This window comes from Phytophthora cinnamomi (assembly GCF_018691715.1).
Source record: "Phytophthora cinnamomi strain GKB4 chromosome Unknown Contig75, whole genome shotgun sequence".
NCBI lineage: Eukaryota > Oomycota > Peronosporomycetes > Peronosporales > Peronosporaceae > Phytophthora > Phytophthora cinnamomi.
The window spans coordinates 198,360-223,227 of NW_027151008.1; the positions used below are offsets into that span (position 1 = coordinate 198,360).

General features: G+C 52.2%; 1 protein-coding gene across 1 annotated transcript; it reads left to right on the forward strand.

The window, feature by feature from the left end:
• Positions 1-4,138: 4,138 nt before the first annotated feature.
• IUM83_19404 (Gag-pol Polyprotein) lies at positions 4,139-23,891 on the forward strand (the record flags this gene model as incomplete). Its single annotated transcript, XM_067944452.1, has 2 exons — positions 4,139-4,564; positions 23,661-23,891. 2 exons carry the CDS (start codon positions 4,139-4,141, stop codon positions 23,889-23,891), a joined length of 657 nt encoding a protein of 218 aa, XP_067785830.1.
• Between the last annotated feature and the right edge of the window lie 977 nt (positions 23,892-24,868).

A 24,868-nucleotide genomic window follows, 5' to 3' on the forward strand; every position in this document is an offset into this window, starting at 1 on the left:
ACCAGGTCGGCTCTGTTTGCCGCGCATCCAGCCATCAACAGGTGTCTATCCGGGACGTCTGAGCCCAGCATAGCTTAGCGGGGTGACCGCAATCCAAACTTCACAGGAGTCAAGCCAATCCATAGTCAACTTCAGTCATCGTGGCTTCAGAGTCGCAATAGTCTCAGCGAAATAACTAAGCCTCCCAGCTGAGACCTGGGGCTTCGGCCGAGAGTGTGTCCATGGTCTCCGAGCCAGTTCTCGTTGAAGCGGCGGTTCCTTGAAGCCAGCTGCCCTCTTCCATCCACTAAGGGTCGTGCGTGGGACATAGAGTGCGTTGGCGGCAGGCTATTGACGGGTTCGCCGGAAAGATCTGAGCGAGCCTCGTCACAAATGCTATGCGGCATCCACGTCTACCGAGTTTACTCGGAGTGATGGCTCCCACTTTAAGTGGGGGAGGATCTACGACTGCAAAACAGCAGCCGCAGAAAACCGCTGACACTTGCACAGTGTCAGCTGCAACAACGAACAAACCACATGAGTCTGCACAAGGCGCAGACTCCTCAAACAACAAGGACAAAGACCACGGGTCTGCGCAGGGCGCAGACGCCGCGAAGAACCACGCAGAGGCCGGGCCTCTAGCGGTGAGCGAGATGAATGACTTCAGCTCGGATGCAATCAACTTCCTTACCAAAAGACAAGCCGTGATTCGGTTTGTCCGAGATGCAATAGCAGCTTCTGTTGATCAACAGAAGCTGAACGCAGACAATGTGGGCGTAGGCAACACAAATGAATTCAAAGTTAGTTCATTGGTTTTGTTAGCTACTCAAAACCTGCCTAAACATGCAGTTTCGGATTTCGGAGCAAGCAAGCTTGCTCCGCGCTTCATCGGGACGTTCACTGTGTTGGTACGGCACGGCAACGCTTACACGCTAGACATACCGTCTAGCATGCGCCTCCATCCGACCTTTTACGTCGGGCGGCTGAAGCCATACCTGCAGCACGAGCCATCTAGCTCGGCTGACCCGAAGCCACGGCAGGAGCCGAGGCAGAAGCGGAAGCCTTGGCCACGGCGACGAGCAGCCTCTCCTCCAGCGCGCGGACGCGCTGGAGCAACCCCTTCATCTGGGTCCCCAACTCGACCTGGATATTCGAGGCGGTCTGCGAGACCGCCGCGACTTCGGCCTTCTGGTTCGCCAGCTCCTGTTTCAGGGCGGCGAACTCAGCGCCCTGCAGACGCTCCACGGCGGTCACCCGGTCGTGGAGAGGCTCATACTGATCAGCCCGGGGCTGATCATACCCGGGGCGTGTTCCCACCCCCGCCACCGCCGATCCGTGACGCCCGCGCCTCAACCCGCTGGATTGTTGAGCGGATTGTTAACCATAGTATCCCGAAAACGAACCCTCAAGGGGCTCGTTTTCGTATTCGTTGGAGAGGATTTCCTCCCCATCGAAATACATGGGAGCCGCGGAACGTCTTGCTAGAGGACGTTCCGGAAATGGTGAGGGCGTACGAGGAGCAGTACGCGCTGGCGCAGCGGAAGTAATACGAGCGCTGCGATCATCGCTAGCGCTCGAACCCTCACGTGCTAAGAACTTAGCACGGAGCTCTTTGAGACTCTCGGGCACACGGAATGACGTGTACCCGTTCAGATCGCGGTCGCTCAAGCGGACCGCGCCTGGGAAGCACTTCGCGCACTGAAAGCCCTCGGGCACAGCGCACAGCACGTTAGCCTCCTCCGCAGCAACGTGGAGTTGCTCCAACTTTCCACGCTTCGAGTATGTCTCGAAGCGATCACGCGCTTGCTTAATCTGATCACGGTAAGCACTCGGCTTCTTGTTGAAATTCTCAACAAAAGCATTCCAACTTTGACAAAGTGCCTGCCACTCGGGCACTTTGCTGCGAGAAGATGTCTTCTTGCTTTGAAACCATCGGAGCTCATGAAAGAGTCCGATGTAGTAATCGCGCCTTTGATGCGTTTCCGCATCAAAGTGCAGCTCGGCAGCCACAGCGTCATCTTTGATGGCGCTGCATACGTACAGCGGCACCTCATTCGGAGGTACCGAGTTCCCATACCGGTCCGTGATCTCGGACGGGGACGGCATCCATGGATCGCGCGCTGAGCCTGCAGCGCGCGGAGTACTGAGAGCCTCAGCGGAAGCGAGTGGGGTATCACTCTCAGTTCGCGAACGCTTCGAACTCGAAGCGTCCGATTCGTCCCCTTCACGCGGGCGAATGATCTTAGCGTGGGGGTCGAGCGAATCGCTCGACCCTAAGTCTCTGCGCTTTGAGGACGGGTCCTTCTCATCCTCCATGTCTTCATCGTCGTTGTCGACGTCGACGACGTCGCCATACTTCGCCTTCTGGCGTTCGAAGTAGTCGTCGATGGAGGGATTACACTCCGCCGCCTTCGGGCCCTCCTTTTCGTGAGCCGCGCTAATCGTTCAATGAGCGCGGATTTCTTCTCCAAACGCGGAGAATTGACGAATGGTCAATTCAGAAGATTGACGTGCGGAGACCCCGCGCGTCTAACCTTAAGGGGGGGGGATGGTGTAACGGGGTTACACGTACAAGTGGCTGCAAGCCACTTGTGAATTTTAACAGATAGGTTATCTGTTAAAAGTTTTGGATACTTCCTCACATTGGTGTAAGACACACCGATGGATACATTGAAGTGGACCACCACAGTGAGTGGTCCACACATACCCAAAAGATCCTATTGGTAGAAAGCAGCACCTTTCTACGAATCAGAGACATGCATATTAGCGGGGCTCTGACAGCCAGCCGCTGCCAACCCCTTTCATAGATGATGAACAGTTTAGCATATTTAGGAGGATGATCAATTTACAAACAATACAGTTCTCGTTTTACCTAATCTAAGTCACTTGGAGTCTTATCTGATTTAAATTATATTTGTGTATTCAAATATAATTAACTCAAGTAATTACTAAGTACTTACTCTTCCTCATACACGTAGCGCAACGTGTAAGCAAAATGTAGTGAATCAAGTTAGACCCACTACACAGCAGCACAGCATCTTGTAGGACGACTACCCAGAGGTACAGTTGCAATTCCAAAAATCCTCCAGTTGATTTGTGCGGTGTTGACTGTTTTACCTATGTTGTCATGTAGTTAAATGGAAACACTTCGCGTTGCAGACTACCAGGAGGTGTAAGAGCAGCTCGATTTAAAAAGAATGAGCGGCGGTCCGGGGGAACCCCAGCAAGGGAGCGCATGGCGTCCCGAGGCAAAGCCGCCAGGTAATATCCCTCCACAGCGCCAGCATTCCAGCGACCCAACCTTCTAATTTGTGACTCTGTTGCTCCAGCTAGTTCAGCCATTCGGGATCCAGATCCTCGGGTAGCGTAGGTCTTAGCTTTTGAGTGCATACTGAGGGCAGAGAAAGATTTACGGTAGCGCCGTAATGTGCTCGGTATGTCATTGCTTTTGTTGATTTTTTCCTGCCTTGAGAACTTAAAATTATACGACAGTGCAGGCTCTAGAAAATTAGAAACAGCTTCCTTAGGCGCGTATTGCCGGGTCGTGTCGGCAGGCCTTGCCTCGCGACAGCGATCTAGCGTTGCGTTACCGTCCTCTTCGAGCTCAACTTGCAACCCTGGTGGCTCCATGGCACCCCAAACACAATTTACGATATGGACTATTTTTTGCTATCACCGAAGAGCTGTCTGCAGGGAGGGACGCTGTCCCCATTCTATAGTGCATTCAAGTACATCTACACCTAACCCTAGGGAGATAACCTCTCACTACCAGAATCGCAACCCTATCAACCAGACAAAGCCAGCAGGGGCTAACAACGGGAGCCAGAACAGTTCTGATAATTACAGAAAGCGATCGGATCAGAATCAGCAACGATATGAAGAAGATCGATCCAATCGATACCTGCTTCGGATGCCACCAGCCAGGGCGCATTCGCCACAGCTGCCCGAACAAGGTAAAGCAAGAGCCAGAGCGACAAAACGGTAACGACGGCGGTAACGTCCGCGGCCAAGCCAACCTTACTCTTTCCTCGAGTAATTACAGTCACGAACAACAAGGGCCTGCGCAAAAGCTGGAGGGACGTGACTCGATTCGAGGCACCAGTGGACCAAGCGCCGATAAACAAAAAGCTGGCACAAAACCGGTGTATCGACCAGAGCAATGGGTGTTCGACAACGGAGCTACTCAACACCTGGTTGGAGACAAACCTACTTTGTGAGCTTCCGTGATCTTACACAAGAGGAGCGTGAAAAAGCGACTGGGTATGGGTACAACGGCGAAAGTTCACCTGTGGGGATTGGATCAATTGATCTCTGGGTTAGTGTGGATGGTCTTCCCTTCGTCCTTCGCATTGACAATGTGTACTACTCGCCTGAGAAGACTAACTTGTTTTCTCAATCGGTGACCACGGAGCAAGGATTCCAGATTGTGTACAATGATTCCACACTCGAGTACACGCTGAGCATGAACGGAGAAGTTGCGATGCAGATCAAGGTGCACCCATGCAAGTTGTGGATCTTCAACGCAGAGAACTCATTCTTGTCAAAGAAGGAGCAGACTGCAGACCGCCCGACCCCACAGATCATGGTAAATTACTGTATGACTGACGGTGTGGCAGACTTGCAGTGTTGGCACGAAAGACTGGGCCACACCTGCTCTCAATTTGTGAAGCAAATGTCTGATCAGAGCCTAGTTGAGGGGATAATGCTGCGCAATCGGAAGTTTGATCTCTGTGAGGCCTGTCAACTGGGCAAGCAGAGAGAAGACACCGAATCGACACCTGGATCGCGGTGTCAAGCGTCGGAATCAACTGGTGTGCGCTGACTTACTCTTTTCACCGTCGCACTACAATTGCACAAGATTTAAAGCGGTCTTAGTGCGCACACACGCTATGTCACGGCGTACCCGGTGCAGTCTAAACACAAGGACGAGATTAATCCACTGATGCGTCGGTATTGCGCTTGGGCGGAGCGACAGTGACGAGACTGCAAGGTGCAAGAGCTGCTGACGGATGGTGGCGGCGAATTCGTGAACGGAGGCATGATTGCATGGTACCAGGAACACGGTATTTCGCACACGCCAACCCCACCCAACACGCCTCGATTGAATATGGTGGAACGTACTCACCAGACCCTGACAGGCATGTTGAAGGCCATGATGAAAGACTCTGGATTCCCGACGTCTTTCTGGGTAGAAGCACTACACTATGCAGTCTACATCAGGAACCGTACCTTCTCAAGTGCAACCAACAGTACACCGTACGAGGAGATGTGGGATCGAAACCCAGACATTCACACATCAGGAAATTCGGCGCACACACAAAGGTGGGGCCGTCACGGCACAAATTTGCAGATAACTGCAGAATTGGCTTTGTGTTGGGTTACCGAGACGGTATTCTCGGTTGCAAGATATACTTCCCGTCGGAAGGCACGGTAGAGGTCGCCGGTCAAGTCACCGTCAACGAGCAGATAATGTACAAGGACCGACACAACGATGGCTTTGATGCAGGGTTCGAGACTTGGCTCTAGCAGAACATCCGGACTTAACAAGTACTGGTCGACGAGATTACGACTTGCCAGTCGCAGGAAGGGAAGATGAAGACGCCAGAACTAACATCGGTGTCCACGACTCCATCGCAGCGGCTAGAAGCAGCTGTACTCCAACTGCAGGCTACGATACTGTACCAAGTGGTGATGTTTCAAGCAGAAGCAGTACACCATGCCTACAAAACCCGCTGCCAAATTTTCGTCTTGCACCCTGATGTATCTCGTACCTCCCGGACAAGTGATCAAAGTGCTGCAGCGATTGGCGCTGAAGTTGCTACCTACTCGGATTATGAACAGGACCACCACACTGGCTTGGTGGCTGCCAATCTACAGCATAGTGACACCAACACTCGGCCTAAGAACTGCACCAGTGAAGCCAGCCAACGCCGGGGCAAACTGGCTGAAGTCCTGGAGATTAATGACGATGACATTGGTTTGAATGAGATGCAAGTGTACGCGGCATTTGCAGCCATCGCGATGGTAACTGAGACGTCAAAGCCGCAACACCGCGTGTGGCACATATCAGAAATGCGAACCCCCTCGCACAGTACCTCAAGCAATGAATTCATCACAACGAGCTGAGTGGTGGAAGGGTATGGAGAAAGAAGTCACAGCGATGATCGAAAAAGATGTACTTGAATTAGTTCCGGAAAATGAAATGCCTGAAGGCACCAAGCCACTCGAGACTATGTGGAGATTCCAGTCAAAACTGACGAACTCGGCAATGTGCTGCGATTTCGCTCGCGCTTGTGCGGTCGAGGAGACAAAGAAGTCCCAGGAGTCGATTTCAACGTGCTGGATACATTCTCTCCAGTAGCCCGAATGACATCTTTTAGGATGTTAGTGGCGCTATGCAAGATCCTGCAGTTACTTGCTTTCCAAGGAGATATTGACACCGCGTATATAAATGCGCGAAAACGATTTGTTCACTTCGTCCGCCGCATAGCAGGGTTCCGGCAAAAACCCGGATGGGTGTACAAAGTGAAGCGAGCTCTGTATGGCCAGCACGACAGTGGTCGCGAATGGTACGACGAGCTTCACGGCTGGCTAACTGAGAAAGGCCTAGAAAGATCTGCCACGGAACCTTGCCTCTATTTCTAGTTGAAGGACAGAACGGTAGCCACCGTTTTAGTTTACGTCGATGATATCATTTGCGCGTCGAACAAGGAATGCTGGAAGACCCAGTTCTTCGCAGAGCTAAACCAGAAGTACGGGCTGAAGGATATGGGTCGTCTCAACAATTATTTGGGTGTCCAAGTTGACTGGCAGGACGATGGCGTGCTACTTCACCAATCCAAGTATGCACAAGAAATTCTGGAGCGTTTTGGTTTCGTAGATGCAATCCAGGGTCGGTCGCCGATGGACACAACGGTCAAGCTCGGGGCGGCGAAGGAAGGAGACAAAGAACCTGGACTACCTTATCGTGAGGCTATCGGCGCTCTGATGTATTTGGCGACAAGCACCCGACCTGATCTCGCATTTTCTGTAGGCTGTCTAAGCCGTTTCGTTCAGCATCCAAACATTTCACATGCTGCGACCCTCAAGCGAATTTTGCGATACCTTGCGGCAACGAAGAATCACGGCATTTTCTTCAAGAACCAAGATCCAGTAGTTTCTAAAGTCCTGGAAATCAATGGTTTCGTAGATGCAGATTGGGGAAACTGCCCGGACACGAGGAAGAGTGTGTCAGGGTATGTGATGACGATGGCCGGTGGACCAGTTGCTTGGGCTGCGAGACGCCAAAGTATTGTGGCTCTCAGCACAGCAGAAACTGAATATGCTGCAGGTTGCGAGGCATGTCAAGAGGGACAATCAATTAAGAACATGCTGGTGGAGATTAGCGGAAAACGTGAGATCGTGTTTCGGCTTGGTGTGGATAACCAAGCAGCAATTATCCTTGCGACTCACCCCACGTATAGCCGAAAGACACGCCACATCGAATTGCGTCTTCACTTCGTGCGCGAAATGGCGCAACAAAAGGGTGTTGAGCCGTGGAAAGTGTCGGGAGAGGAGAACCCAGCAGATTTACTAACGAAACCAATGGGATACCTGCGCCTGGACAAAATGAAAGCGTTGGTGGGAATGCAACCAAAAATCAACCAGACTCCCCGTGAAATGAAACGCAAGATGTCCTACCAGACGATGTCGAGTAATGCTGCCTGTGATGCAGCCGAAGACTAGTTCCGAGAGTATGCCTACCTTCTCGGAGGGCGGCGTGTTACGATGCTGGTCGCGCAATTTCATGGTGCGTGCAGCTTGGTGCGTGCAGCTTGGTGCGTGCACCGCCAGGTCGCAGACAGGAGTGTTGGTGACGTAGGCCACGGAACGAGGAAGATCACAGTAGGAACAGACCAGGCCAGTCACAGTTTGTCTTTTGTATTGTTGGAGAGAAGCTGGCTCAGAAGAATCGCTGTTGCGGTCGAGGTGTAAGTCACAGTAACAAGAATTGATTTGCTTCCTCCTGCAATCGGTGTGCAACCTGCCGTACTTCGTAACAGCAGGCGTCGCTAGTTCACTCCCAGGCGAAACTAACGAGCCGTTAAACACGTCCAACAGAGCCGTACTGGAGTAACAGCGGCCGGCGATGTTACCTTGGTGTCCTGAGAACCAACGATGCGCTCGCTTTGTGAAGTAGGAAGAGGCGGTGCGATTTACCCACACCTGGTCTTTGTGGGAGGTCGATTTACTACCATATCGCATTTTTATGTCTTCGAATTATTTTATCACCGAGATCGATCTAAGCCCTAAATCCGAGCGACAAAATATCTGCAAACCACAATAAGCCGATAGGGATTATGGATAGGATGGGAAGGGACTGTGTTTTGTTAGGGTTCACCGATTTGAATCATCGGATATGGAAGGGAACGAGAAAAACAGTTGCGCATAACGTGGGTGGAAATCTGTACCGTAATAATCGGGTCCAGTGTTTGAGTGCGACACCGGCTGACGTATGGGTGACAACCCCTCCCCTCCTAAAAGTTTTTTTTTAGAAAAAAGACTTGAAAAAAAAACTTGCGGTTAACGTCTATTGATCGTTATCTTCCTCCTCGTCAGTGATGGTCATCTCTGGCAGTGGTTTTAGAGGCCTCAGCCCCCTGTACACGAGCATCATCAGCAAAATGTAAAAAAAACGATTATCGAGCATGACTTCCGAGAGACCGCACCGTCAGCTTCGTCTTGTTATTGTTCTTCAGCCTCTTCTTCATTTTCTTTTGTGACTGCGATGGCGCGAGGGAGGTACCGCAACCAACCGTGCGGGACGGACGTCATCCGAACAAACGCTTTGAAAAACCTTACGAGGTTTTTTGCTTCACTTGATTATGACTGGGAAACTGTGTCGCACTGGGCCCGATTATTACGGTACGTATTAGGTACTGAGAGGTTATCTCCCTAGGGTTAGGTGTAGCTGTACTTGAATGCACTATAGAATGGAGACGGCGTCCCTCCCTGCAGACAGCTCTTCGGTGATAGCAAAAAATAGTCCATATCGTAAATTGTGTTTGGGGTGCCATGGAGCCACCAGGGTTGCAAGTTGAGCTCGAAGAGGACGGTAACGCAACGCTAGATCGCTGTCGCGAGGCAAGGCCTGCCGACACGACCCGGCAATACGCGCCTAAGGAAGCTGTTTCTAATTTTCTAGAGCCTGCACTGTCGTATAATTTTAAGTTCTCAAGGCAGGAAAAAATCAACAAAAGCAATGACATACCGAGCACATTACGGCGCTACCGTAAATCTTTCTCTGCCCTCAGTATGCACTCAAAACTAAGACCTACGCTACCCGAGGATCTGGATCCCGAATGGCTGAACTAGCTGGAGCAACAGAGTCACAGATTAGAAGGTTGGGGCGCTGGAATGCTGGCGCTGTGGAGGGATATTACCTGGCGGCTTTGCCTCGGGACGCCATGCGCTCCCTTGCTGGGGTTCCCCCGCACCGCCGCTCATTCTTTTTAAATCGAGCTGCTCTTACACCTCCTGGTAGTCTGCAACGCGAAGTGTTTCCATTTAACTACATGACAACATAGGTAAAACAGTCAACACCGCACAAATCAACTGGAGGATTTTTGGAATTGCTACTGTACCTCTGGGTAGTCGTCCTACAAGATGCTGTGCTGTTGCGTAAAGTGCATCCATCCCATAAGTTGTGGGAAAATCCTCCGTTTACCACGAACGCGATCAATCCGTCTGTGCTGTCGAAGCACACCGTACACAGAGCAAGCTTACACTCAATGCACTGAGCGACAGTCTCAAAGGCAATTCCTAGTTCACATTTAAAACCAATTTCAAAACCAGTTAGTAGTTCAATCCATGCTCAGCCCCGCCCCCTTGTTGTACGTACAGATTTGACTGCCGCTCTTTAGCACTGGCGCTGGCTCTGCTGCTCTGTTTCACCGCGCCACCCTTCAGGCCATCACGCCCTCGGGCGCCGGCGCGGTCGACGTCCGTGTGGTGCCCCGCCCAGTGCGCTGGTGCCGCTGCGTTCTGTCAAATGGATTTTGTTTAAATCTGTGTTGTGCAAATGTGTTTTTTTGTGTATTAAGTACGTAGATATGTGCTGATATCCGGAAGTCCAAACTTCAGATAGTTGACATATCAGAGTGACGGGCGAGGGACGGGGTGGGGACGAGGTGGGGACCGCGTCTCCCTAAAACTTCCGATAATGCATTCCTATGTCATTGCACACTACATGTCATCGCATACACCCCCATCCAGCCAGTCACAGAGCTGTGTTTTAGCTTTGTGTGCATCAAGAACACTACCCATTATACTTGAAAATTGTATTGCATATATGTTTTCATACCGAACATTGTACAGTACAAATTGCGAAACGTACGTCCCCTCCCACACTGATGAATCAACCGAGACACCTTGCCAGAGCGCTCGTAAAGAGCAGAGAACTACGGCTTGCCCTAACGAAAGTCTCCTGACACTAGGCTTAAGATAATAAGCTACCTGGTGATGGCATTTGCATCCTGTAGTGGCCAAGATCGTTTTTTTTTTTGCAGCTTTCAGCGTTTTTGGTGTTTTTGTACAGTATAGGATTGCCTTTAAATCGCGCCCATGACACCGGTGCAGAATCTGTGTACATTAGGCAAATCCGAACACGGTTTGGGATTTGTATGAACGGATGTCGACGGGACGCGTGGACTCATAATATGGTCCGTTTGCTGGTATAATTGGCGCTGGACCTGCCTCCGCGAATACCGCGCGGGTATAATTTGGCTGCGCGAACACGTAGCTACACGACATCGCAATCGCTCACTACACTACCGTACTGTATTATGGTACTGTATTATGGTACTGTATTATGGTACTGTATTATGGTATATTATGGTACTATAGTGAGCGGTTGCGAAGTCGTGAGCTTGTTGGTATTGTGCGCCGCGAGTGTAGACAAGACTGATGGTATTGTGTACTGCCAGTGTAGACAGGACGGACCCAGCGAAGACTCATCCGGAGACGGGACGGACCCAGCGAAGACTCGTCCGGAGATGACTCCGCGGTGGACGAGTTGACGGTGGGCACGGCACGTGCCTAGCCGTGATGTGGTTGGATAAACCGAAGACTGGCACTGAATCCTCGGTAGGGTAAACAACATGATGAGAGGCATCAAGGAGCACAAGGGGAACAACAGGAAGAGGAGGACAGTAACGTAGATTTAGGCTTCACGATAAATCTCACTTCGGCATTTGCCCTCTTCCACACAAGCACCAAAAACAACAGGCTAACAGCCGCACAAGCTCAAGCCCACGATGACGGACATGACGACGTCCAGCAAGAAGGCCGAAGTCATCCGGGGAAGCGACAACTACTTCCACTGGGAGTTCGCTATGCGGATGACGCTGGCGAGGATGGGGCTGCTGGCTCACATGCAAGTGGTGAAGGACCCGAGTGAGGTCACCGAGGCCTGGTTGCTCAACGACATGAAGGCGCTCGGACCCATCGCCCAAGGAGTGGCGGTGGAGCACCACACGAAGATTCGGTCGGCCACCTCGGCCATTCAAGCGTGGAATACACTGGGAGAGTTTTACAACCGGACAACAATGCATAACCGCGTGGCGATGACTCGTCGCCTCCATGAGTTCAAGATGGAGGAAGGATCGACGATGGCGAAGCATCTGGACAAGTTCAACAAGCTCATCGTGGGCCTGCAAACGCTGGGCGAGCCGCTGGACGATGGCCGACAACTCGTTATTTTGCTGAGCAGGCTGCCTGCTGAGTACGAGTTGATCTCATCGATCGTCGAGAACTCCAAGGACGTGACGCTCATCGAGGTCAAGATGAAGTTGCTCAAGGAGTACGAGCGACAAGAGAAGAAGGAGTCTTCGGAGCGTGCGCTGAAGGCTACCTCGTTCGGAGGTAAGGGTAAGAACCAAAGGTTCAACAAGGTCGGAAAGGGGTTTGAACGGAAGAGCAATGGAGGACGAAAGCTCGGCAAGTTCAAGGGCAAGTGCTTCAACTGCGACAAACTCGGTCCCATGAAGTGGGACTGCCCGGAGCAAGGCAATGGTGACACCAACGAAGACTCAGTCTTCGTTGTTGGTGAGGATCGGTCGGCAGGGTGGCTGATCGATAGTGGTGCGACGGCGCACATGACGCCACACCGCGACGACTTGTTCGAGTACGCGGACACGTCGGCGGACATGTTTGTGACAATCGCGGATGGAACGAAGATTCGCGTGGCTGGGGCGGGGTCAGTAGGCTTGACGGGCATCGACGGCAAGCGGATCCGAATGATAGAGGTACTCCACATACCCGGCCTTGACCGACGACTGCTCTCGGTTGGAAAGTTGGCTGAGCACGGCATGAGCGTGGAGTTCCAGCGCAAGTCGTGTGTCAGTTGGGACAAGTCGACGACGATCGCTTCTGGGAAGAAGATCGGCAAGGCGTACGTGCTGGAATGCCAGCCGGACACGGCGTACTACACGAAGTACTCGGGGGTCGAAAGCGGGTGGGATCTTTGGCACGCTCGCATGGGACACCTCAACGACGACTCGTAGGCGAAGACTCGGCAAGCCACGACTGGGCTGCCGATGACCCAGAACATGGTTAAGACCCTATGCGGCGGATGCATGAAGGGCAAGCAGACGGTCGCGCACTTCCCGTCGCGATCGTTAACGAAAACGACACGTCCGCTAGAGCTCGTTCATACGGACGTGATGGGCCCCATGAAGACGAAGTCTAAGGGTGGGGCCAGGTACGTGCTCACCTTCGTGGACAACTACTCGCGGCACGTCGTGGTGTACTTCTTGACTAAGAAGAGCAAGGTCGCGGTCAAGTTCAAGCTGTTCATGAAGCTGTACCAGAATCCGTGGGGAGAGCGCATCAAGTGTCTGCGCTCGGACAATGGCAGCGAGTTTGTCAACAAGTCGATGGACGAGATCTGCCGGCAGAACGGGATCATGCACCAGAAGACCGTCCCGTATAGCCCTCAGCAGAATGGAGTGGCAGAACGGATGAATCGTACGATCATGGAGAAGGCTCGGAGCATGCTGCATTACAAGGGTGTGACCACGTTGTGGTGGGCACCGGCAGTCAGCACGGCAGTGTACATAACCAACCAGTCGACCAACAGTATGCACCCAACGAAGACTCCGTACAAGTTGTCGTTCAAGGCGAAACCTCAGTTGGACCGCTTACGTGTGTTTGGATCGATCGGGTATGCACACGTTGACAAGGCAAAACGCACGAAGTCGGAAGCAAAGAGCTTCGAGTGCATGTTCCTGGGGTACGCCGAAGACTCGAAGAGTTACCGAGTGTACGACTTGGAGTCAAACAAGGTGGAGGTGACCAGATCGGTGAAACTCGACGAACGAGAAGTAAATGGCATCTACGACACGGCGTCCACCGAAGACTCGGTGACCATCCAAGTGACGAAGGATGGAGAGGATGCTGCATTACCGGAACCTGCGCAGCAAACTTCGAGTGATAACCCATTGGAGTCAGTGGGAGAAACCGCCGAAGACTCGGAAATGCGAGAGGCGGAGTTGAATGAGTCATCGGTACAGGTTCTGACGAACTTCCAAAGGGTGGGGAACCCAGCGATGACTGAGGAAATGATGTTCCACCCAGAACCGGAACGAATCCGGCGTGTACGTGAATCTTCGATTCTTGGAGATGGATTAGCAGGCGCCGAAGACTCGAGGATGCACAGCAGCGAAGACTCGGACAACGACGATCACTTCTGGCTTCCATCGCCTAAGCGACCGAGGTATGACGAGGATAACCTACTTGCCGAAGCTGTGTTGGCGTACGCTGTAGATGTCGGTGAGGCGGACGACGCACCAAGCACGTATCAGCAGGCGATGCGTAGCAACGAGTCTTCGGAGTGGATCAAGGCGATGAACGCGGAGCTAAAAGCACACGCCGACAATGGGTCCTGGACGATGGTACAAAGGACAGCGAATGCTCGGCCGATCGGATGTCGATGGGTGTTCGCGAAGAAGCGCAACGAGCATGGCCAAGTAATCAGGTACAAGGCTCGCCTGGTGGCGAAAGGGTTCAAGCAGCAGTTTGGCGTAGACTTCTTCGAGACATACTCGCCAGTGGCCAACATGAACTCAATCCGAGTTATGTTGTCGGTGGTGGTGGCGAAGGTGTACGTGGCCGAGCAGTTGGATGCGGACACTGCGTTCCTCAACAGCGGACTCACGGAGCGCGTGTACATGGAGGTGCCCTATGGCGTCGCGGACGCGAGGAACATGATGCAGACTCGAGAAGGCGATATACGGTCTGAAGCAAGCAGCGTATGCTTGGCACAAGACTATCCACCGAGTCTTCGTGAACATCGGATTTCGGAGTTGCGGTGCCGACCAGTGCGTCTACGTCAAGGGCAAGGATGACAAGTACGTGTACATCTGCCTGTACGTGGACGACATGATCATTGCGGCCAGGACAACTACCGAGATCCAGGAGGTCAAGGTGGCGCTCAAGAACTCGTTCAAGATGAAGGAGTTGGGCGAGGCCAAGTTCATCCTTGGTATGGAGATCAACCACGACTACATGGCCAAGACGCTCATGATAAAGCAGACGCGTTACATTGACGACGTGGTGAAGAGGTTCAACCAGCAGGACGCCAAGGTGGTGGTGAACCCGTGCGAGTTGGGCCTGAAGCTGACGAAGACTCAGTTACCAACGACCCACGCCGAACGGGAGACAAGGCAGGTAAAGCCATACCGAACACTCATTGGATGTCTGTTGTACATCACAACGTGCACTCGCCCGGATGTGGCATAGATAGTCACACAGTTGTCAAGATTCTTGGAGAATCCTGGGCAACAGCATTGGAAGGCTGCGGTCCGAGTGCTCCGGTACCTGAAGAGCACCCGAGACGTCAGCATCATCTACAACGGCAACGAGGGGAAGATCGTGGTCGAGGCGTACACGGACGCGGACTGGGGCAGCAATCTGGACGACCGCCGCTCAGTGTCCGGAACGATGGTGATGATCCGCGGGGCGCCGGTGGTCTTCAAGTCGAAGTACCAGCGCACGGTGGCGCTAAGCTCGGCGGAAGCCGAGTACATGGCACTCGGACTGTGCACCAGGAGGTGCCGTGGGCCCGAGCCATGCTGAAGGACCTGGGCCACGAGCAAGTGGGAGCTACGCGAGTGTGGGAGGATAACCAAGGTGCCATCGCGTTGGCAAGTAACGCAGGCTACAACGCTCGAACCTAGCATGTGGACATCAAGCGCCACTTCGTCCGTGAGAACGTGGCGCGGGGAGTCATCGCGGTCGACTACGTGCCGACGAAGGATCAGCTCGCCGACATGTTCACGAAGGCTGTGGGAACTAAGCGCCTGCAGTACCTGCTCGAGGCGAGTCGAGTCATCGCCAAGGCTGCTCAACACTAGCGGCGAGTGGGAGTGTTGGGATTGTGCGCCGCGAGTGTAGACAAGACTGATGGTGTTGTGTACCGCCAGTGTAGACAGGACGGACCCAGCGAAGACTCATCCGGAGACGGGACGGACCCAGCGAAGACTCGTCCGGAGATGACTCCGCGGTGGACGAGTTGACGGTGGGCACGGCACGTGCCTAGCCGTGATGTGGTTGGATAAACCGATGACTGGCACTGAGTCCTCGGTAGGGTAAACAACATGATGAGAGGCATCAAGGAGCACAAGGGGAACAACAGGAAGAGGAGGACAGTAACGTAGATTTAGGCTTCACGATAAATCTCACTTCGGCATTTGCCCTCTTCCACACAAACACCAAAACCAACAGAGCTCCGTGTTTGCGCAGCCAAATTATACCCGCGTGGTATTCGCGTAGGCAGGTCCAGCGCCAATTATACCAGCAAACGGACCATATTATGAGTCCACGCGTCCCGTCGACATCCGTTCATACAAATCCCAAACCGTGTTCGGATTTGCCTAATGTACACAGATTCTGCACCGGTGTCATGGGCGCGATTTAAAGGCAATCCTATACTGTACAAAAACACCAAAAACGCTGAAAGCTGCAAAAAAAAAAACGATCTTGGCCACTACAGGATGCAAATGCCATCACCAGGTAGCTTATTATCTTAAGCCTAGTGTCAGGCGATTTTCGTTAGGGCAAGCCGTAGTTCTCTGCTCTTTACGAGCGCTCTGGCAAGGTGTCTCGGTTGATTCATCAGTGTGGGAGGGGACGTACGTTTCGCAATTTGTACTGTACAATGTTCGGTATGAAAACATATATGCAATAAAATTTTCAAGTATAATGGGTAGTAATTGAGAGTGTGCGAATGAGGCTTGGTAGTCGAGTGAGTAGTTGGAAGGAAATCCGAAAGTGAGCTCGATTTAGGTTAGTGTGTTTGCCAGCTAGCAGTCCCTACTGTGTGCAATGTTCCCTAGTAGGTGAGGCTTGTAGATGTGGTCCAAACGATCTCGGCTGCGGTCCAAACGAAGTTGCCTGTCGTAAGACTGATCCGCCTGGTCACGGCTGCGGCTCAAAACGGTTGACTCAACACATGCAAATCATAAGCACCCAAATTGAAGTTGTCGTCCAATCACATTCCAGTATCAGAGATAGTCCAGCCAATCAGGTTGCGAGATCTTCCTATCTTCAACCACAGACCCCGGTGGCACGTGCTAGCACGCGCAGGTCGTCTGCCTCGCGGTAGGGATCCAGTCGATCAGACAGCGAAGTGCAACCTCAACACCCCCACTCAATTCGATGTCTCGAGCTTGGGTCCAACGTTTCTACACATCATCAAGTAGCGGAGCGTCTTCGACGATAGACCCTTCGCCATTAAGTCAGCGAGCTGGTTCTTGGTCTCCACATACTCCAGCGCGACTTCGTTGCTCACCACCTTCTCGCGAATGAAGTTGTGGCGTATGTCGATGTGCTTCGTGCGAGCTTGGTATCCAACATTCTTCGCCAGTGCCATCGCGCCTTGGTTGTCTTCATAGATCACCTTAGCCCCCACGTGTTCAGTGCCAATGTCCTTCAATAGACGGCGCATCCAGACGCACTCCTTTACGCATTCGCTCAGTGCCATATACTCGGCCTCTGTAGAACTTAACGCGACAGTCTTCTGATACGTCGAACGCCACACCACAGGAGCACCGCACATCATTAACATCGTCCCGCTTCCGGAACGACGGTCGTCGCGGCTGCCGGCCCAGTCCGCATCCGAGTAGGCTCCACATAACCCATCGTACGTGATGCCCACGTCCTTGGTCTTCAGTAGGTAGCGCACTACCTTGATTCCGGCGTCCCAATGCTTCTGGCCAGGTTTCTCCAGGAAACGACTCAACTTGGCAACAGCGGCCGAAATGTCAGGTCGTGTTCCACATGTCAGGTACACCAGGCTGCCCACCAGCGATCGGTAGGGCTTCGACTTCATCTTGGGCTTCTCTTCTTCCGCCTGCGGTTCGTCGGCCTTGGTCAGATGAACTCCAGCTTCCATAGGCGATGTGCACGGCTTCCCGTTCTCTTGCCCAAACTTCTTGATGATCGACTCGGTGTACGCTTGTTGAGAGATCCTCAGTGTCTTGTGATCCATGTTGTAGTCGATCTCAATTCCAAGAATGAAACGTGCGCGCCCGAGGTCCTTGATTCGAAACGTCTCCACGATTCCAGCCTTCACCGATGTAATCACCGCATTGTCCCGCGATGCGATCAGCGTGTCGTCCACGTAGAGACACACAATGCAGTGGTCGTTTCCATCCCCTCTTGTGTACACACACGGGTCGGCGTCAGCAGGCTTGAATCCCATCACCTTGAGGTGCGCGTCAATGGTTTCGTTCCATACTCGTGACGCCTGCTTGAGTCCGTACAAACGTTGCAGTAACACACAAACGACGTCCTCTTCACCATCGTCTTCGGCAAGTGTCACGAGGTATCGGAGTCCCTCTGGCAAGTCCATGTAGATATCTTCTTCTAGCTTGCCGTACAGGAACGCGGTATCGACGTCGCATTGCTCGATGTCGTATCCATCTGCGACGCACTTCGCCAGTTTGGCGCGAATCGAGTTCAGGTAAGCCACCGGGGCGTACGTCTCTTCATAGTCCACTCCGTGACGTTGCGAGTAATACTTGGCTACGAGACGGACCTTGTGACGAATTATTTGTCCCTTCTCGTTGCGTTTCAATGCGAATACCCAACAACAACCGATCGGTCGTTGATGAGCTGGTCTCGGCACCAGCTTCCATGTTTTGTTGGCCACGAGCGACTTCAACTCGCTCTGCATAGCCCTCTTCCATTCCACTTGGTCCGCACTCGCCATAGCTTCTTCATATGACGTAGGGACCTCTTCCGTTGCAGCCATTGCTTGGCCACCTTCAATTGCAAGTTGGTCCTTGTTGACCTGAGCTCTGCCTTGAATCATTTTCTGGCGCTTCATGCCAGTAGTCGAGGGCGCCACAACTTGTTTCTTGCGAGCGCCTGCCGCTTCGGGATCCGTTGCAGTGGGAGCACGTCCCCAACTTCAGAATCCATGGGCACGACTTGTCCTGACTCGTCCGATTGATACCCACCATGGCTGGGCTGCTCCACCTTGACTTCATCGTCATCCAGCTCCATTTTCTGCACCATGTCATTCAGACTTGTTGTTTCCACGAACTTCACGGTGCGCACGATTTGCACCTTTCCCGTCGCCACGTTGAGAACTCGGTATCCCTTGACACCATCCTCGTAGCCCACGAATCGACACTTGACGGCCTTAGCATCCAACTTGCGGCGCTTCTCGTCGGGAATGTGCGCGTAACCAACGGAACCAAATACTTTCATGTTCTTGAGCTACGGCTTGGTTCCATGCACAATTTTGTAGGGCGTCTTAATCACCGAGTTGGGGAGCCGGTTGATGATCCACGCAGCCGTGTTCACGGCTTCGGCCCACCACTTTTTGTCGATGGCTTCGTGGTAGAGCATACAGCGCGCCATCTCCACCAAACTTCGGTTCATGCGCTCAGCCGGTCCATTTTGCTGAGGCGTGCATGGCACCGTCTTTTCATGCTTGATGCTACTGCGGTCAAGGTAGACCTTGAATTGCTTGCCCGTGTACTCGCCACTATTGTCAGAACGTAGGCGCTTGATCGCCCTGCCTGTTGCGTACTCCATTGCTGCCTTGAAGATCATGAACTTCGACAGCACTTCCGATTTGGCCTTCATGAAGTAGATGGTCACGTCACGTGAGTAGTCATCAATGAAGGTTACCACATACGTGCAGCCACCGGGTGTCTTGGTCTGCACCGGACCCATGACGTCCATGTGCACCAGATCCAGTACGCCTGCATTCTTGACGAGCTTCTCCGGGTGTCGCGGATAGTCGTCAGCTCTCATCTTGCCGATGCAGCAGCCTGCGCAGACGGTACCACTTGTGACACCATCCAAAACGCAAGGCGCTCCGTTTGCCATGGTCAACAGCTGTTCGTAACGTTTGAACTGGATGTGGCCGAGACGGGCGTGCACAACGGCCCATGGCTCCTTACGAGATGTCGTCGCCGCACGACACACCTCGCCCCCTACTGTCTTCAACTTGTAGACGTTTCCAAAACGCTTGGCCTCCATAACGGTAGCATCGCCATAGCGAAAGACACACTTGTCCTTGCTCAACTGTGCGACGACGTCCTTCTCGGCCAGCTTCGCAACCGAGATGAGGCTTCCATCAACTTCAGGGATGTACAGCACATCCGACAGCGCGACAGACATTCCGTTGATCAGCTTCATTCCGACGGTGCCCTTTGCAACTGCGTCGATCTTCGTGCCATCCGCGATCGTGATGCGGACTGGCGTCTTCAGCTGCTTCATGGACACGAACTTGTCCCGGACGCTGGTCATGTGCGAGCTGGCACCGGAGTCCACGAGCCACTCCGACTTGTCCATCGCACCCGTTGCCGTAAACGCGAAGTCGGACGCGGCTTGCGCGACTTGCCCACGTTCGTTGTCGACCTTCTTCTTGCGGCACTCGAATTCCTTGTGGCCAGTCTTCTTACAGTAGAACCACTTGCCGTTGAACCGATGCTTGAAATTCTCCTTCTTCTTCGTAGCAAACGCCTTCTCTTGAGTCGATGACGAGTCATCCGAGGCTTCAACACCAGAGAGCGCTTGGATTGCGTACGAGAGCGTCATTTTCGGCGTGTTCTCGAGCACGGTACTGATCATCCGGTACTCGTCGGTCAAACTGCCGAGCAGCAGCACGAGTTGGCGGGTCTCGTTGAGAGGCTCACCAATCATCTCCATTTGGAGCACGATTTCCTTGAATCGGACCACGTGCGTCGTGAACCGCGTACCGAGCTCCATCTTGAAGTTATGCAGCTTCTTGGTGACGAGGAGTCGGTTCTTGAGCGTGCTCCGGTTGAACTGCTCCTGGAGCATGGTCCGTGCGTCCATCGCACTCATCGCACCACGGATGTAGACTTGGAATGTGAGGCTGACGTCGCCAGCGATCACTCCAAGGGCTTTCAGATCGTCGGTCTTCCATGCATCCGTGGTGCGGTTGTTCACCGAGTCGAACTCCGCCTTGATGATGTGGGGCAGCAGTCCCTTGCGCGAGAACTTCATCCGCATGTTGAACTCCCAGTGGAAGTAGTTATCTTCCACGAGCTTGACGGTGTCCGCGTAGCTTGGACTCATAACCAATTGAGAGTGTGCGAATGAGGCTTGGTAGTCGAGTGAGTAGTTGGAAGGAAATCCGAAAGTGAGCTCGATTTAGGTTAGTGTGTTTGCCAGCTAGCAGTCCCTACTGTATGCAATGTTCCCTAGTAGGTGAGGCTTGTAGATGTGGTCCAAACGATCTCGGCTGCGGTCCAAACGAAGTTGCCTGTCGTAAGACTGATCCGCCTAGTCACGGCTGCGGCTCAAAACGGTTGACTCAACACATGCAAATCATAAGCACCCAAATTGAAGTTGTCGTCCAATCACATTCCAGTATCAGAGATAGTCCAGCCAATCAGGTTGCGAGATCTTCCTATCTTCAACCACAGACCCCGGTGGCACGTGCTAGCACGCGCAGGCCGTTTGCCTCGTGGTAGGGATACAGTCGATCGGACAGCGAAGTGCAACCTCAACCGTAGTGTCCTTGATGCACACAAAGCTAAAACACAGCTCTGTGATTGGCCGAATGGGGGTGTATGCGATGACATGTAGTGTGCAATGACATAGGAATGCAGTACCTACTACGTACAGATTTCCACCCACGTTATGCGCACCTGTTTTTCTCGTTCCCTTCCATATCCGATGATTCAAATCGGTGAACCCTAACAAAACACAGTCCCTTCCCATCCTATCCATAATCCCTATCGGCTTATTGTGGTTTGCAGATATTTTGTCGCTCGGATTTAGGGCTTAGATCGATCTCGGTGATAAAATAATTCGAAGACATAAAAATGCGATATGGTAGTAAATCGACCTCCCACAAAGACCAGACAAGGCGTCCCTTGAGATCCGTTTTTGGCCACAACAAATCCCCATTATTTTTACCAGAAATCGTCACCAATCCTTACAGTACATTGATAAGCCTGACCATACCGAACGATTTATATGTGATTCCACAAAATGATGGGAGTCTGGATACATAGATAAATATACACCTGTTTTCACAGAAAATAGTAGAAACACACGTTTATTCCCCAGAGGGTGGGCTACATCATTAAAGACGAGGCGCCAGCGCCTTCGACCAAGTGAGGCGCGCGGTAGTGAGGTCGCGAAGCCGCAGCAAACCCACGTGGGGAGCCTGCGAAGCAAGGCCGCGCGGTATTTGCGGAGGCGAGCCCAGCACTGAGCATTCCAGCGAGCCGCGGACTGTACTGGGCCGAAAGTACAATCTATAAATCGTGAGCGAAGCGAACAGCGGGTGCACCGAATGGGTGCCCAGCCAAGCTTAGCGCCGCTGGTCCGCTTACGATGCACGTCATCCCTCCCAGTCACTATAGTTCCGCCAAGTCAAAAGGATTTTTAGGATTTGTTGTGATAGGCACTACAGCATGTTTGTGTGTGTTTTTTTAGGTTCTGTCCTGTTTCTGCATCATCATACTCTACTACCGCATCGCCCCTGTCCTAAGCGAACTGCAATGTATGCAGTTTACGGTACATCTGTTGCCAAGTCTCAGAATTAAATGATAAAAAGTAAAAGTTATAATAATTCTTGGTATTTTGGACCAATCAAAAAGTATTGACACGGCGGGAATTGAACCAGCGTCCATCCGCATAAAATTGCGGTGCTCTTTCCCAATTGAGCTACGTGTCCAAGCTCGCTTGGTTACCTTCGCAATTAAGTCTCATCAAAGTAACGTGTTGTATTGTGCATCTAGAAAACTCATCGTCGGAGCTGCTGGAATAATCATCATCACTACAAACCTGTTTGCCTGCTGCAAGTTAGGTAGAAGTGTGCAATAGCTTCGTTTACAGAATAGCCAGCAGCCAGGATTCGAGAAGGCGGCGCTTGTGCGTATAGTCGACTGCAATGCGGGTGTAGCGCTTTGGCTTTTTGCCGGTTCCTGTGGTGCGTGGTCTACCCATAGCACTTTGAACAGTGAGACCGAATGGCTGGTGGCAGCCTATAATTAGCTGGTCAACATGGAATTTTAACTACAGACATGCGGTGTCAATGCATTGTTTTCATTGGCTGAAACAAAAATACGCTTAGGACTAAACTTCGCTGAGGACAGAGGCGATGCGGTATGATGATGGTACAGTGTATGATGATGTAGCCGATATGGTCTGGTCTGAGACAGACGCTATGACGAACACACTAGGTCGGTTAACTGGTTAGTTTGCAATCAGCCAATTATCAAATCTTCACCAAATTGCATGTTGGACTTTGTATAAGGAGAATCACGGGAAAAGGAGTAGTTACCCCCGAATTGATTGTTCCTTCACAGACGCGTCTGTCGCGCGTGTGCTATACCAATTACACAAGGAGACCAGAAACAGGCGCTTCAGTGGAACCACTGAGATTTATTACATTAACTCAGTAGAAACCCATGTCAGTCTTTGACACAATTCTTGTGTGGCACTTACAAATACGGATTGCCTATCACGCTAGCCTTCAGACAGCCACTTCATAAAGAGAATTCCACTGGTGTGTATGCAATTCCGCTGGAGAACATGTCAAGCTCGGCGTCTTCCTTCTTGTCGTGGTACTGGACCTTCAGGCTAATTGAAAGAGAGTCAACTAGACGTAAGAGGATGGTCGACGTGTCACGGCTTTTGCGGCGAAAATTAAACTGAGGTTTTGTATTGATGGTCTTCGCACCAAGATTTGAAACGAGATCCTTGAAAGTGTCATCCCTCCTTTAAGAGGGAAAAAAATCGTTGAGGTTAATCATCTGAAGGTGATGGGCAGAGGTACTTGCGCAGCCAGTCGGGCGTTATCATTAGATCTCGCAGGCTATAGGCTGATACCGGTGCAATTTAGAGGTGCACGACTGTACAACCAGGTGGATCCTGAGTCAGAGCCGTTATCACGCCTACTATCCTAGGGCCCTACAGCGAGCAAACACCCCTCACTGAAGCTTCGGGACTGCAACTCATTTCGAAAACTACTTCACCCGCCTCAAGTTGCGACTCCGACACGCCCCCCCCCAATCATGAAGCTCCAGCTCGTCCTCGTTGCCCTCGCCGCTCTGCTGATGCCCACGTAAGTGCTGGTCGACCGACGCCTGGGCACAAATACCAGCTTACTGACCTCTGTCTTCAGTCACGGTGCTCTCCGACAGTGTGCGGGAACAGCAGCAGACAACACATACGAGTCCTCTGGCTTCTTGACCGCCGACTTCACCCAGAAGGCCTGCAAGGCGTCAGGCGGCTCGATCGATCCTAACCTGAAGGGCAACCAGAAGTGTTGCAACGTTCCCGATGCCCAGCAAGGCGCGTTTAACGACTCTTGCAAGGGACAAAAGGCTGGAGGCAACTTTCTGTTCTACCACCCCACTGCCCAGCCGTGCTAGACGAAACCATGCGAGAGGAGTTACGTACCACTGGATGATTCCTTTTTGGAGGTATAGCTTTGGGATGTGGATAAAAATTCCATCATGTAGCGGATAATGCAATGAATTACGTTTCGCGCCAGCCACACTACAGTACGTCCAGCTTCACCAGTAGTTTTGCTAGTGAGGAGGTACCCGCATACGACGAGTCTCAATTGACAGCGATCTGCAATTGGCGCTCTCAGAAAGCCATGATCTCTGTATACCATCCCTTGACTTCACCTCACGCGCTTGAGGGATGAGTTGAGCTGCATTGTGGAGTATATGAGCATGACCCGAAATCATATTGTCCAGGACAGCCTTCCATCTCCTGTTGGACTTCTGGTATTGTACTAACCTCATTGCAGCAGGATGCTGGACATTCGATGTTCCATACGTTTCTACTGCCTTATAGCTACACGAGATCTTACACTTGGTACGGGCGCCGCACTCACCTTGTCGTCGACTTCGATAATGGTGTACCTGTAACAGTCGCCTCCTCGCACAGCCCCACGCCAAGTTTGATTCTCCTCCATGGTAGCCGGTTGCGAGTGCTTGCAGGCGAAGTCGGTCGTAAGTGAACTCTTCTACCACCTGTGTTGGCTCCGACACTTATCTCGACGAATGACTTGTGAGTCTTTCAGATCTGCATTCATATATGAATATATTGCTGGCAATCGAGAAATTTCAGACAACTCATTCGGCTTCATGGAAAACACAACTCGGCCGTAGCAATTGCATGATTCCGCCGGCGCAATTATGCCCAGCTCTGTCAATGCGCTCTGCACAAATAAAATGAACCCCCAAAAGCCGTCGGTACGATGTGTGAAATCAATTTTCAGCTCCACCAACATGTTGAGATTGTCGACATGTGGACACACACAACTTGGCACTCAAGATTCGTCGCGATGATCCATACAGCACGGATCGTGTTTGTAATTTGCCAGCAGAGTCGAAAG